At 38.7% G+C, this 16,039-nt stretch overlaps 1 protein-coding gene across 6 annotated transcripts in view; it reads left to right on the top strand.

Annotated features, from left to right (window-relative positions):
• Positions 1-16,039, top strand: part of LOC131125136 (phospholipid-transporting ATPase ABCA1-like) — a 124,487-nt gene that overhangs the window by 72,281 nt on the left and 36,167 nt on the right. For all 6 annotated transcript variants that reach the window (XM_058066359.1, XM_058066360.1, XM_058066361.1 and 3 more), the window contains 15 exons: positions 3,275-3,497; positions 5,048-5,269; positions 6,584-6,788; positions 7,627-7,743; positions 8,814-8,985; positions 9,098-9,229; positions 9,299-9,438; positions 10,098-10,235; positions 11,230-11,429; positions 11,511-11,589; positions 12,154-12,356; positions 13,483-13,534; positions 13,756-13,854; positions 13,949-13,981; positions 15,417-15,553. In XM_058066359.1, coding sequence (XP_057922342.1) covers positions 3,275-3,497; positions 5,048-5,269; positions 6,584-6,788; positions 7,627-7,743; positions 8,814-8,985; positions 9,098-9,229; positions 9,299-9,438; positions 10,098-10,235; positions 11,230-11,429; positions 11,511-11,589; positions 12,154-12,356; positions 13,483-13,534; positions 13,756-13,854; positions 13,949-13,981; positions 15,417-15,553 — 2,152 coding nt within the window. The remainder of the gene's footprint in view (positions 1-3,274; positions 3,498-5,047; positions 5,270-6,583; positions 6,789-7,626; positions 7,744-8,813; positions 8,986-9,097; positions 9,230-9,298; positions 9,439-10,097; positions 10,236-11,229; positions 11,430-11,510; positions 11,590-12,153; positions 12,357-13,482; positions 13,535-13,755; positions 13,855-13,948; positions 13,982-15,416; positions 15,554-16,039) is intronic.

The following is a 16,039-nucleotide window of genomic DNA, read 5'->3' as shown; positions in this document are numbered from 1 at the left end:
CGGTTAATTAAAAAAGAAAAATCACCCAAGGAAAATAAAAACTGCAAATAGAATATAATAGTTCACAAAGGTCATAGTACCATTAAGAGGCCAAACCCCCCTACCCCCAAATCATAATATCAGTTTTCCACACCTGGTTCAGTTGGCCCCCCCACCTGACTCAAAACTCTGGTCAAATGGTCTCATTAGTTTGTGCTACGTTTGTGCTGTTTTGTGCAGGTAAAATGAACATTTGTGCTGCTTTTGTTTTTGAGTTATTGCAATTTATAACATAGGTCGACCAAAGGTCAGCCTACCCCCCCCCCCCCCCCCCCCCCCCCACCATGCTCCGAATTGAACCAAAGTAGTGTCATTTTTTGTGCTCGGTTTGTGCTGTTTTGTGCAGGTAAAATGAAAAAAATTGATTTATTTTTCAGTTATTACAGAGTTAATACAGCGTTACTACAGTTTATTACATATGTCCAACAAAGGTCAGCCACCCCCCCCCCCCCCCAAAATGCCTGGAATTGAACCAAACTGGTGCCATTTGTTTGTGCTCATTTGTGCAGGTAAAATGAAAAAAATTGATGATTTGTTTTTGAGTTATTACAGAGTTAATACAGCGTTACTACAGTTTATTACATATGTCCAACAAAGGTCAGCCACCCCCCCCCCCCAATGCCTGGAATTGAACCAAACTGGTGCCATTTGTTTGTGCTCATTTGTGCTGTTTTGTGCTGGTAAAATGAAAAAAAAATTGATGCAGTTGTTTTTGAGTTATTACAGAGTTAATACAGTGTTACTACAGTTTATTACATATGTCCACCAAAGGTCAGCCAGCCCCCCGCCCCCCCAACATGTTTGGAATTGAACCAAAATGGTGCCATTTGTTTGTGCTCATTTGTGCTGTTTTATGCAGGTAAAATGAAAAAAAATAATGATTTGTTTTTGAGTTATTACAGAGTTAATACAGTGTTACTACAGTTTATTACATATGTCCACCAAAAGGTCAGCCAGCCCCCCCCCCCCAAAAAAAATGCTTGGAATTGAACCAAACTGGTGCCATTTGTTTGTGCTCATTTGTGCTGCTTTGTGCAGGTAAAATGAAAAAAATTATGATTTGTTTTTGAGTTATTACAGAGTTAATACAGCGTTACTACAGTTTATTACATATGTCCAACAAAGGCCACCCCCCCCCCCCCAATGCTTGGAATTGAACCAAACTGGTGCCATTTGTTTGTGCTCGTTTGTGCTGTTTTGTGCAGGTAAAATGAAAAAAAATTGATGCATTTTTATTTGAGTTATTACAGAGTTAATACAGTTATTACATGAGTCAACCAAAGGTCACCCAGCCCCCTAACATGGTCTGAATTGAACCAAAGTGGTGCCATTTGTTTGTGCTCATTTGTGCTGTTTTGTGGAGGTAAAATGAAAAAAAATTAATGCGTTTTTATTTGAGTTATTACAGAGTTAATACAGTATTATTACAGTTATTACATGAGTCAACCAAAGGTCACCCAGCCCCCTAACATGCTCTGAATTGAACCAAAGTGGTGTCATTTTTTTTGTGCTGCACTATGCACCAACGGTAAATCAAAACTAAAACTTAGTTTGAAAAGGCAAAACTCCAATTAAGAGTGCCAGGATATATTTAAATATTGCAATATTAAACTTTGAATGCAGTGTTGATAAGCTCTAGTCGCGTATTGTATCGCTACAGCCTCTATAAACTTCTTTCACCGTTCCTCCTCGGTGAGTCAATTCACGATTTTACATGTCATCCAGGGATGCTCCTCACAAAAGTAGTAAAAAATTGGGCCGAAGTCACAAAAGAAGAAAACCAACAGTCCCATTCAAGCATTGAGCTTTAACTGAAAGATGTGCCAGCATAGTCGAAGTGTGGGCTGGTTTTTATAATATGGATGGACAAAAGCCAGATAAGGACTTTGCAGTGTGGAAGAAGTGTCTCACAACAAACAGGATCTCTATTAATTACAAATCAGAACACAGCTCGGAATAACAAGTGCCGAGTTGAAACGTCGCTTTTAATTCAAGGGTACAAAACATGAAGCAGTATTTTGCAGTCCAAGGCATCTCTGGTAGGTTAGATTCTATTACATTCTATCCTATTCATGCGGCCGAGCATTGCAAATTAGCCACGGCTACAAGTACTATAGTATACGGCATGTAAAAATACCAGAAGCTGCAGAGATCTTTACAAGGATCTTCTTTTGAAATGGTTGGTCGTAGCTGAAAGGGAAATTCCACGGTTGTGATGGCAAACATTATTGAAGTGTATGATAAAATGAATCGGGTAATGTTTGGTCTTTTATTGATTGATGATTTAATTGTGTATATTAGGTGGAAAAAAGGACACATAAAACTGACAGGAATATTATACTTTTATTGAGTGGCTGTGATATTAACTGTCCTGTAAAATAGAAGTCACTAACCATTGTTAGAATAAATGCCACAAATAAAGAATGAATGGAAGAAGATATTCATTATACACAGTGGTGAAGTTTAAAAACTGGTAAATTGAAACTATAGATGGTTTAATATAGAGGTGCCCTACATACCAAAATAGACATGGTTCACAAGGCACATTTTTTATTTTTATTTTTATTTTTATTTTTATTTTTATTTTTATTTTTATTTTTATTTTTATTTTTATTTTTATTTTTATTTTTATTTTTATTTTTATTTTTATTTTTATTTTTATTTTTATTTTATGTTAAATTATATTATGTTATATTATATTATGTTATATTATGTTATATTATGTTATATTATGTTATATTATATTATATTATATTTTTTATATTATATATTTTTATTATTATATTTATTATTATTATTTTATTTTTTTTTACATGGCACAATTCAGATGTTCCACAAATTAGCTGAATCCTCCTTGATGCAAGTTTTTTTTTTTTTTCTTTTGACTGGAAATCATAACTACACTTATGGTAAAAAATATATCTCATATGTGACATATACGTTTTTTTAATGCTAGACAATTTTGGTACAATTCCGATGTTTTGCTCCCATGGTTACATAAAGACAAACGTGACACAAAAAATCTGATATTTTTTTTCTGAAAAAATTAGCAAAAGGTACCAAAATCGATAATTCCATATTCCATAAAATTTTGTCCAAAATGTGGTTGCTCAGAATTTCCAAAAGAATAAAATCTGGTCCAGTTGTTGTGAACTGTACATCACTGACCTCACATGGAAGAACATGGCCATGTCCACAAAGATAATTTTCGTATGGCACCCTCCCCCCCCTCCAGGTTCCTACGAGCTTTGGCGCGCTCCCTCCCCTTGTACATGACGCTAGCCTGGATTTACTCAGCGGCCATGATCATTAAGAGTATCGTGGCTGAGAAGGAAGCCCGACTCAAGGAGACTGTGCGGATCATGGGCCTGAGGAGTGCCATCTATTGGCTGAGCTGGACTGTGTCCGGTGGGGTACCGTTGGCACTCAGCTCTCTGCTCCTTGCGCTTATACTCAAGGTGATCCTGTTGATTGACAAATGATTTGAGGAGAATCCTATCTTTAATTTTTGGGAGTTTTGAACTACTCTCCCGACACTGAGCCTTCCATTACTCAGGAACAGATTAAAACCAATGAACCAGTGTCGTCATCATGTTTTTTGTCACTTTGAACTAATGGCAGAGGTTGGGCCCTGTTTGTCATTCTGTCTTTTGACTAATAAGAATAGGTACCAAGTTGTTGTTTTCTTAATCAGATTCACATCACGCCTGTTTTTTTGGTCTCTGAAGTCAGAGTTAAAAGGTCCTGGCCTTGATTTTGGTGAGTTTTGACGAGCAAAAATATTCATTATTGAGCCCATTGTTCTGGAACTGGGTAAAACCAACAAACCGCTGCAGTTTTTAGTCTTTGTCTTCATTTTGGAGCATTTTGTCTAACATTATTTCAATGGCCGGCACGGCGGTCGAGTGGTTAGCGCGCAGACCTCACAGCTAGGAGACCAGGGTTCAATTCCACCCTCGGGCATAACTATGTGGAGGTTGCATGTTCTCCCTGTGTGGGTTTTCTCCGGGTACTCCGGTTTTCTCCCACATTCCAAAAACATGCTAGGTTAATTGGCGACTCCAAATTGTCCATAGGTATGAATGTGAGTGTGAATGGTTGTTTGTCTATATGTGCCCTGTGATTGGCTGGTGACCAGTCCAGGGTGTACCCCGCCTCTCGCCCCAAGACAGCTGGGATAGGCTCCAGCACCCCCGTGACCCTCGTGAGGAAAAAGCGGTAGAAAGTGAATGAATGAATATTTCAATGGCGACCAGTCCAGGGTGTACCCCGCCTCTCTCCCGAAGACAGCTGGGATAGGCTCCAGCACCCCCGCGACCCTTGTGAGGATAAGCGGTAGAAAATGAATGAATATAGTAGAGATCTTTTTAAAACTTTATGCATACATGACCAGTTTGTTTTTAAGATTGCGCTGTCCGTGGTACCATTTATCTGATGCAAAGTCTTTGTCTGGTTGTTGTTGTTGTTTTTTCTCCCTGTGCATGCGTGGGTTTTCTCCGGGTGCTCCGGTTTCCTCCCACATTCCAAAAACATGCTAGGTTAATTAGCGACTCCAAATTGTCCATAGGTATGAATGTGAGTGTGAATGGTTGTTTGTCTATACGTATATGCCCTGTGAAAAGCGGTAGAAAATGAATGAATGAATGAGAAATCTACCCTGATGGTCCTCTCACTCTGCAACAGGCTAAAATACGGAGCAAAACCAATGACCCACTGCAGTTTTGTGTCTCTCAAGGGTGGTAGCCTTCATTTTGGAGAGTTCTAACCAATTGGTACTATAGAGGTGTGATGCTCCCATCACTCTGGAATAGGGTAAAAACAAACTACCACCACCGTTATTGTCCAGTGTTTGGCAGTGATAACTCTCCACAGTTAAGGGTATGGTCCTCCTCTAAACCAATGTAAACCATAATCAGTCCTAATCCTGTTTGCCTGAAAATAATAATAATAATCATGAATTAAGCTCTGCTGTCTTCGCTACTCTCAACTTTGTCTTTTTTCTTCACAGTACGGTAAAATACTCCAGTATAGCGACCCCAGTGTCATCTTCGTCTTCCTACTGGTATTCTGCTTTTCCACCATCACCCAGTGCTTCTTCATCAGCGTCTTCTTCTCCAAGGCCAACCTGGCGGCGGCGTGCGGCGGTCTCATCTACTTTGTCCTCTACCTGCCGCACGTCCTCTGCTATGCCTGGAGGGACGTCCTCACTTTTGGGGTTAAGGTTGCCGCGGTAAGTTATCAGATTCTAGCATGGTAGCTTTAAGGCGTTTGGCAGTGGGAGACAAACCACTGATCAACGTGCAGCCCTTTCAACGTGTGACCTTTTATGACGCTACAGTGGTCGTTTGTCCCCAAGATGTCCTTTCCACAGGCAAAGACGTACTGCTTTGGCAATTAGTCCTGTCGCCAAGGTTTGTGTTTCATGACCATGAGTCGTTATTTTTCTTACAAATCTTCGCAATGGCTGTTTATCATCACTGGCATTGAAACAGGAGTTCAGAACATTATATTATAACATAAAAATTAAATAGGATTGCACAAATATAAAAACTATGTATATACAACATAATACATATTTAGAAAATGTCTAAATAAAAATGTAAAATAATCTAATGTAATTAAATGAATTAAATGCAATATTTTTAATAGGTTTAATGAGTTTGCTACATTACAGGAGTTCAAAAGATTGGATCCTAAAGTCTCCCTAATCTAAAAAAGTAATTATATTATAAATATAACAAAAATGAAATAAAAATATACAATTAAATACATTTTAAAACACAATGAAATGTATTTAAATACAAATACTGTATATAAACATGATTACGAGTTAAGCTCAAATACATGAAAATACATAAAAATGTTATATATATATACATACATACATAAGAGTAAACAAATAAATTCAAAATCATACATAACATTGCCTGAAAATAAAATAAATGTGTATTGCTCTAGACTACAGTATATTAAATGCAAAATGTAAACATTTTAATCAATCATTTTAACATAAGTATATCATGCAGAAAAAAAATCATAAAATAGATGCAAATATAATAGCAATAATACATGTAAATAATATAGAATTCAGTAAAATAATCATAAAAATCATAAAATAACTGTAAATACTAATACTAATAATATCAATAATAATAATGTGTATTTTAATGAGGAACAAATACAACTTTGAAACATTTTAACTGAAAGAAAGCAAATAAGATTGTGTAAAAAGCTGTCAAAATTCGAGCCAATTGAAGGTACTAATCCAGTGACTCCATCCACAACCCGGAGACAGCCAGTATCCATGATGGTTAATCTGGGAAGCCTCAGGAAATGTTTCTTCCTGAGTACCAATGCTGCGAGGAAATGAGGCGTGATGCTAGCAGATGGCAATTCAGAGTGATAGCCTGCTAATGTTTCCTCCATCTTGGATTTATGACTTGTTTTCAATCCATATGCTAAAGCATTTAATCATATTTTATGGCTGTTCCTTGAATGCAATACGGGCATGAAACAAGATGCTAACAGCGACTTATTGTTGTAGAGTTTATTGTCCTGCGTGGCTTTCGGCTTTGGATGTGAGAACTTCTCCAAGTACGAGGAGCAAGGTGTCGGCATCCAGTGGTCCAATGTGGGACAGAGTCCCGAGGATGGGGAACGCTACACCTTCATAGTGTCCATCGCCATGATGCTGTTGGACGCCGTCATCTATTGGACACTAACGTGGTATATTGAGAATGTCTTCCCAGGTTTGTTTTTACTTTTGACATACTTTGGCGTACTTTTAGCTTGCCCTTCTGACAACCGCAATTAAGATAAAATATCATGTGGTAAAAAGTTGCATTTGGACTCCAAAGACCAGAAGCTAACTGCTAACTGCTAAATGCTAAAGACGAACTTCCGCCACTGTCAGTGACATGCAGGCAAAAGGATCAACTAAAGATACCAGAAAAGTCAAACGGCAATGAGTTTGATTGCAGAGCGATCGGACACTCTGGCATCAATAGCTTTAGCCTGGAACCCATTGATTGTCATGGTAATATACAAAGTTTATCCCTTTTAAACTCGATACATTTTGTTTCTAAAAACCGTACGGTTCCGTTTTTCTGACTGTTAGCATGATAAAAACTAGCATCGTCATTCATATTATTTTATTATAAAACTGCCAATTATTAAAATAGCTAGTAGGTATGTCACAAGACATCTATTGGGTCCACAAAAAGGAGGCTATGCTATGACGGTTATTGTCCAGTGTCACATTACACATTACACAAGACATTACACACGCAGTAGAAAGTATAATTAATGTTAGCATTATATTGGCGACATGCTGACAAGCAAAAAAAATAGCACACACACACATCATCCTCCACCCAAAGCACTTAGACAGCAGGCTTTCAATGTATTGCATTGAGAGGAGAGATTTGCCGCAGCCCTCATCTCAGTGTTCTGCTCTGTATTTCATCAGGAAATGTGCAAATTAAATAAATTAACAGCTGTTTTGTCACTGTGATATTTAGCACTGTAGTACCTGTCCATGGAAGTAATAACACAATCATTTTGTGTTATTGTGACTCTTGTACTCAGGCCAGTTTGGGATCCCCAAGCCGTGGTACTTCCCTTTCACTGCATCTTACTGGTGCGGGACGACATCCTTGCCTTCCATCGATGACGAACTGCAGAAGGATGCTAAATTGAATAATGGTATACACACACACACACACATACACAGTGAATTGTGTCACCATCTTCCTCCTCATCGTCACGTCAGATGATAAAAACACGTTGCTGGATGAAATACTCCCAATTAGGCTATTCAGGCTATTTTTAATCTCCACTCATTTCTAATCAGGGTTACTGCTAATTAGTGTTTTTACACTTTATGTTCAAGAGGGGTCACGTTTATTATTAAAGAGAAACTAATAATGATGCAAATGTGTTCAGAAAGTGGACATACTTGTGGAAAATAGTGCTTAAAGATGAATGGCAGACGTGCGTCCCGAAACTGAAATGACATCTGTAAGTAGTTATCGATGTGGTGAATAACAACATCCTATTTCAGTTTAATGATCAGTTGGCTGTAAAAAAAAATTGCTTACTCAATTCCTTTAGAGCCAACAGTGCAAATTATCTCTCCCTTTCTTCTTTTTTAATGCATTTTAAAGCTCTACTTAGAAGATCCATCCATACATTTTCTGTACCGCTTGTCCTCTAAGGGGATGCTGGAGTCTATCCCAGCTGTCGGGTATGCCCTGGACTGGTCGCCATTCGCAAGGCACATATAGACAACCATTCACATTCATACCCTTGGGTTCCTGTGTAATAATAAATAATAAATAATAGGAGACCAGGGTTCAATTCCACCCTCGGCCATCTCTGTGTGGAGATTGCATGTTCTCCCCGTGCATGCGTGGGTTTTCTCTGGGTACTCCGGTTTCCTCCCACATTCCAAAAACATGCTAGGTTAATTGGCGACTCCAAATTGTCCATAGGTATGAATGTGAGTGTGAATGGTTGTTTGTGTATATGTGCCCTGTGATTGGCTGGCGACCAGTCCAGGGTGTACCCCGCCTCTCGCCCGAAGACAGCTGGGATAGGCTCCAGCACCCCCGCGACATTAGTGAGGATAAGCGGTAGAAAATGAATGAATATAGTAGAGATCTTTTTAAAACTTTATGCATACATGACCAGTTTGTTTTTAAGATTGCGCTGTCCATGGTACCATTTATCTGATGCAAAGTCTCTGTCTGGTTGTTATTGTTTTTTTTTAACAGAATATCTGGAAAAGGCCGACCCCAATTTAAGAGCCGGGGTGTCTGTGCGGAACCTGGTGAAAATCTACAAGACTGGAAACAAGTTGGCTGTGGACGGGCTGAGCGTAGACTTCTACGAGAACCAAATCACTTCCTTCTTGGGTCACAATGGCGCCGGAAAAACCACGACGATGCAAGTTATTATATATCCATCATGCATGCACACAAAAATAGTAGTCGACAGACAGAGATACAATGAAATAAATTTTTATTGTACGTCATAAGAATATAGAATATCTGCACAGGTCCATCCTAACGGGACTCTTCCCGCCCACATCTGGTACCGCCCTCATCAACGGCTACGACATCCACACAGATGTAGACGCCATCCGCAAATACTTGGGAATGTGTCCTCAACACAACGTCTTATTTAATGAGTAAGTTAATCCAGTCAAACCACCTTTGAGTGGACATCCACGTCCACTCTTTGTCCACTCTAATTACAGGCTAACGGTGGAGGAGCATATATACTTCTACGCCCGGTTGAAGGGATGTGGCGCCACTGAGGTGAAAGCGGAGCTGGACCAAATGATCGAGGAAATCGGACTGCCGCACAAGCGCAAGGACCTCGCCAAGAACCTGTCAGGTGCGGTGAGCATTAATAACTGGCGGGAGGAGCGATTGTATTAATGATATCATTAGCTTGTGTATTATCTACCACATTAATGTTGTTATTATATGGATTATTTTGCGTTTTTGCATACTTATGTCATGCAAGGTGGCGTTTTTTGTAAACAGGCAACATGTAAATCTTACATAAATGTGCTTGTGCATTAGCTAGCACCCTGCTGGTATTTATTTGCGAGCAAACACCACCATATAAGGTTTATAACTTGAGGGAGTAGCAAGTACTTGACTGACACATGCCTTGCATAAATGTGCTTGTGCATTTGTTGGTGTATTGATTTTGTAGATTGTTTTGCATTTTTGTGGTTATTTTTTTATCATGTAACTAAGTAATCAATTGCATTGATTATACAACACATCTACCTTGTGTAATTGTGCTGGTGCATTACCTTGCACTGTTGGACTTGACTTTATGGATTATTTTAGATCGTTCTGAGTATTTTTATCATGCAGTGTCTTGTTTATCATTATTAACTGGGGGAGAAGCAAAAACGTAGCATTGTATCCGATGTCAAATCAAACCATGAGACTACTTTATTTTGAAGCGCTTGCTGGGAAAAAAAAAAAAAAAGAGTAGCGACAAAAATAAACAAAACCTCTTTTCCTTGTCCTTTTCAGGTGGTATGCAGAGAAAGCTGTCAGTGGCGATAGCGTTTGTCGGCGGATCAAAAATAGTAATCTTGGATGAACCCACAGCAGGGGTGGACCCCTACGCCCGCAGGGGGATCTGGGAACTGCTGCTGAAGTACAAACAAGGTACACCATCACTGCTTGCTTCACCCTTTTAAAGTTTGCAACGCTATCTGGAAAAATCCTAGAAACAAACATCACAGAGGAGACGACCTTATCTCAATGTTTCCAATATGTTTCCACTATCTTGTGTGTGCTATACAGTGTTTCCCACAGGATTGCAATCTATGTGTGGCATATGTGGGTTGCGTGGGGCGTAATTATATAGTTATTGAATTGGCTGTAATTGAATACTGTAACGAAATGAAAAGCAAAACCAATGTTTTGAATTACAAATGAATGTTCTTCTGTTGCTTCTTTTTGTTGTTTTTTGTGTGTCACAAACAAGACTGAAGTCAAGTGGTTAGCGTGCAGGCCACACAGCTAGGAGACCCCGGTTAGATTCCCTGCTCGGGCATTTCTGTGTACCTCGTGCATGTGTGGATTTTTTTGTTAAAAGGCGCACTCACATTATGGAATAGAACAGAAAATACAAGTAATGAGGCCAAGAATGAATACAGTGGTTCTAGGACAGAGCCCTGGGGGCACACCCGTGGTGATATTACAGTATATAGGACAGTATACACTCAAAATCAAAATTTTAAGACCAAAAAATATCACCGCACGGTGGATGAGTGGTTTTCTCCAGGTACTACGGTTTCCACCCACATTCCAAAAACATGCTAGGTTAATTAGCGACTCCAAATTGTCCATAGGTATGAATGTGAGTGTGAATGGTTGTTTGTCTATATGTGCCCTGTGATTGGCTGGCGACCAGTCCAGGGTGTACCCCGCCTCTTGCCCCGAAGTTAGCTGGGATAGACTCCAGCATACCCGTGACCCTAGTGAAAATAAGCGGAACATGTGTACTAGGCCGCACTCGATTATATCCCACGTTTACAGTTTCGCAATTAAAAATGACTGAAAAAGAGTAGGAAGAAGCTGAGTTAATTTAATGCTATGCTTTTGCTGTAACAAGACTGGTTATTATTCTTATTGTTGTTCATTATTATTATAACAGGTCGCACTATCATCCTGTCCACGCACCACATGGACGAGGCGGACATCTTGGGTGACCGTATCGTCATTATCTCCAATGGCAAGATGCGCTGCTGTGGCTCGTCCCTCTTCCTGAAGAAATGCTTCGGCAGCGGTTACTACCTCACGCTAGTACGCGGTGGCGTGGGCAAGACGAGCACGCAGCGGGGTCAGGCCGAAGCGGTACGAGTGACAGTTTTATCATAACAAACAAACTTGTATTTAACAACTCTTTCATAACATTTTTAAAAAACAAATTCACAGGAGCAACAATACACTTCCAAGCGAGGCAGCATGGACGGCGACGTCGGGAATCATACATGGAACAACTTGGAACCTCCAGGTCGGCCATTTATATCCCACCACTATTGTAAATATAACCAACATCATCGTATTCCACATCACTGGTGACTTTTTAGATGCTTTTTGCTGCCTTCAAAAACTCTTATGCTGTCTGTTATGTTATGCTGTCTTATGCTGCTGGACAGTGGATGAGTGGTTTTAGTGCACAGGCCACACAGCTAGGAGATGAATGGCCAGAAAGGGTCAACCAAAGTGACCTTGATTTCTCCAGATTTCACAACCTTGGAGGGGCTTCTATATATTTTAGGTACCCCAAAAAAGTAATGCACAATTTTGTGTCATACAAGCTAACTTTGGCTTCTTCTGTGCAAAGAATCTGAATCCCCCGGAGGCTTTTTTTTTATGCCTTAAAAGTCCTTTCCCTGTAAGTTCCTGCAAGTTAAAAGAACATGAAGGCTTTTTGAAGGCACCAACATGGAATATTCTCAAATGACCGAGTCAGTGAAGTCAATAGAGTATGATTTTTACTTACTGGAGAGAAAAGCAAAAGTCACCAAACGCCACAAAAAAAAGCAGCAACTGAAGTCATGCCTTGTCTCTGTAGATTTGACAGCACTCAGTCAGCTGGTGCGCCACCACGTCCCCCGGGCCCTCTTCTTGGAATGCATCGGCCAGGAGATCACTTACATCCTTCCCTACGATGGAGCCCATGACGGCTCCTTTGCGCGGCTCTTCCACGATCTCGACATGGCCATGGCCGGCCTGGGCTTGACCAGCTACGGCATTTCCGACACCACACTGGAAGAGGTACAGAACACGATACTCGTAAATTTGGGTAACAGGGTCACAGGCGTGCTGAAGCCTATCCTAGATGTCTTCAGGCGGGAGGCGGGGTACAGCCTGAACTGGTCGCCAGCCAATCACAGGGCACATATAACACATTGGAACACAACACATTTGGAATGTAGGAGGAAACCAGAGAAAACCCATGCAAACTCCACACAGAGATGGGAATCGAACCTGGGGTCTCCTAGTTGTGTAGCCTGTGCGCTAACCAATCGTGCTACAGTGCAACATGAGTTATTAGACATTTTAGACCAGGGGTCTCAAATATGCGGCCCGTGGGCCAAATGTGGCCCGCAGGACACTAGTTTGAGGCCCCCGCCTTGATATGAAAGTTTAATATTAGTGCGGCCCGCGCAAGTTTGATATGGATGCTGTATGGTATCATGTACCCAGAAAAAATTATTACGTTTGATTAATGTTGATGTTAAAGGTTAAATAACTCTTAATAGTTATCCTCCCTATCCGTGTGGAAGTGGTAAGTTTTTGGCTATTTAAGTTTAAAGGAAATAACTTGGAGGCTACCGTTTAGGTCGCTAGATCGCTAGTTTGCGAGTTAGCATGTGTCTCAAGACCCTGCAGTTGCGCAATATGTTGTAAATAAAAAGAGTATAAATGTGACTATAGTCGTGTTTTGTCATGTCTACAGGGCTCTAATAATGCTTTGTTCATTTTAATCTGAAAAAAAATAATTTGTCTACCCACCAACTATATGTGGTTTCTTAAGTTTTTATTATTTGCTGTTTTATTATTATTATTATTATATTTATTTATTACTGATTGATTTTCTTTATTCTTGTTTATTTTTCATCTTATTTTGTGCATAAAAATAAAAATAAAGATATTTGAGAACAGTGGAATGTTTTATCAGCGCTTTTATTTTAGGAAATCGGGAACCAAAGCACTGAAAAAGTTTGTATATTTTTCTGTTATTAATAAATGCGTTTTTTTTGTTAAAAAAATGGTTTTAGACCATTTTTAGACCATTTTTGGGTGGGAAGCCCATTTGTTTCAATGCTTTTGTATACATAACACATCAAATTAATGTATAAGAATGACATATGACATTTATGAATATTTGTTTTGCCAGATATTTTTAAAAGTGGCAGACGATCCGGGAGCAGATGCAGACATTTCACACAGTAAGTTCAGTCTTTTTAATCTTCCCTCCCTTTTTTTTAATCCCTCTTCAAAAATGTTCAATCAGAAATTGCATTTTGTGTTGCTCCTAAAACACCCAGCTTCTACAGGAAGTGATACATACCGCATGAGTGGGCCCTTATTTATTTTTAAACTCTTATTTATAACACCAAAATTGGGTCAAGCCACAAAAAAAGAACATATTTTACTTTTATTCCCATAGTAACAAAACGGGAGAGAAGTGGCGGCAAATCCAAGCGGAACAGCATTGCCCTCGCCACCACCGTCCATCCCGAAACGGAACAACAGGACGAGACAAGCGGCAAGTCTCATTGAATCTATTTCAGAATAGAGGGAAAAAATGTTTAAATAATGCAGCTAGGTCAGTCTGTGAAACATTTTATGGTTCCGTGCAGGTGATGGAAAGAAGTTTGCAAGTAAAGTTGAAGGTAAGCTTGAGCATCCTTTTGTAATGCTCGTTAATTACAAATTAATGGCAGTATGATCAGGCAAATATTAATAGAATTTTCCTTGAATATTTCTGAAATTAGTTGTGAAATCAGATGTGTAAGTATATGTATGTGGTCCAAGACTTTGAGATTATTGCTTCTAAGCCTGCATAAATACAGCAAAAAACAAAAAACAAAACGTAAAATAGGGATTTTTCTAAATTGTATGATATAGATTGTGTCATATTAAATATCAAAGGAGCATCCTTGAAATAAAAATACTGTAAAAGTATTCAACATGTAAAAATATGGTACATAATGGTAGTTTCACCGTTATAAAAAAGTATTTTTATAATTTTATTTTATATTTATATAAATATATAATATATATAAATATATTTATATAAATAAATATATTATATATATTTTTTATATATTATATATATATATATATATATATATATATATATATATATATATATTAAATTTATAATTACATAATGCGTTTTTATTCCTATGAATTAGTCTGAAAACAATTGGATTGTCTTTAAAATATAAGAGACATCCTTTAAAAAATAGTATGACAATATTTATGAACATGCTGATTAAATTTTAATAAATTTAAAAGAAAATGGACTTATATAACCTCAAGTATTATTAGCCCATTCAAAGATCTTAAAGATGCGTTCAACCTGAAGGATACAGCTACAAAATTGGATTAAAGAAGATTGTGATATCGTAAATGAGGTCCTTTCGGGTATAAAGGCACTTTGGGTTAAAAATAAAATATAGAAAAGATAAGTAGTGCGTATCATACATTATATTAATTGTTAACAATAATGAGGATTTATTAAATAAGATGTATACAGTAAAGGAGTGTACTTTGCGACATTGAAAAAGAAATGCTGCTCTGTTGAAAAGCCAGCATTTCAAAAATACTCCAAATGTTTTACAGACACTACGGATTGCTTGAGAGAAAATACATTTCACAAACAACAAACACACAATTTTAGTGAAAGATGACGTATTAAATGAAATTTTGCATTATTATTTTTTTATTATTAACATTATTGCCAGTTTTTGTTACTTATTATCCTAACAGTAGTGATTTATTTGGTCTCAAAAAATGTTGACGATAATCATTTAGCATCAATTTGTGGGAAAATAAACATTTTGTGACTTTGTTAAATGAAAAAGTTAGTTTGTGTAGTCATATTTTTTCATTGTACTCTTCCTAAAGTTAATGTTAAAATCTTGTTATGTTAAAAAACAGTTGACTGGCAATGGGAGATATAAAACGACTATTCCTGAATTTAAAAAGAAAACGTTTTCAAGGAGCAGCTGGCGGCTTTGCCACCCAACACCCGAGCAGCCCATTAGCTGCTCTGAAGCGCATGATGAATAATCACCCGGCGGGGTTTAATGTCCACATCAGATTTACAGAGGAGCGGTGGTGGCGGACGAGGCTCTGCGGTGGTCACCGGATGGGAGCTGATCAGGCGTCAGTTCCTGGCACTCTTCATCAAGCGCTTCCACCACGCCCGGAGGAGTCGCAAGGGACTCATTGCCCAGGTAATAGTCGCCGTCTGTCATGTTGATGAATCCGAGGCTACTACTTGAAGAATGTTAGCTAGCGTTGGAACGGTGATGCAGTAAGCGTGGGGATTGTCATCTATCTTGATGGCGTTCATAAAGGAGCAGAACCAGAAGACGACAATGTCTTGTCACTTAAAGTGCTCATGACGCCAACAAATATCTGTGGAAAAAAAAGACAAAATTAAAGAACTCACATAATAAATCATATTTATCATACTGCTGTCATTAATAAGTAAACAAATATGCGATATGAGTGAAATTCATTCATTCATTTTCTACCGCTTTTTCCTCACGAGGGTCGCGGGGGTGCTGGAGCCTATCCCAGTTTTCTTGGGGCTAGAGGCAGGGTACACCCTGGACTGGTCGCCAGCCAATCACAGGGCACATATAGACAAACAACCATTCACACTCACATTCATTCATTCATTCATTCATTTTCTACCGCTTTTTCCTCACGAGGGT

This window comes from Doryrhamphus excisus, chromosome 3 (genome assembly GCF_030265055.1).
Source record: "Doryrhamphus excisus isolate RoL2022-K1 chromosome 3, RoL_Dexc_1.0, whole genome shotgun sequence".
Classification (NCBI taxonomy): Eukaryota; Metazoa; Chordata; class Actinopteri; order Syngnathiformes; family Syngnathidae; genus Doryrhamphus; species Doryrhamphus excisus.
The sequence above is the reverse complement of the archived record's forward strand: the minus strand, read 5'-3'. Positions and strand labels throughout refer to the sequence as shown.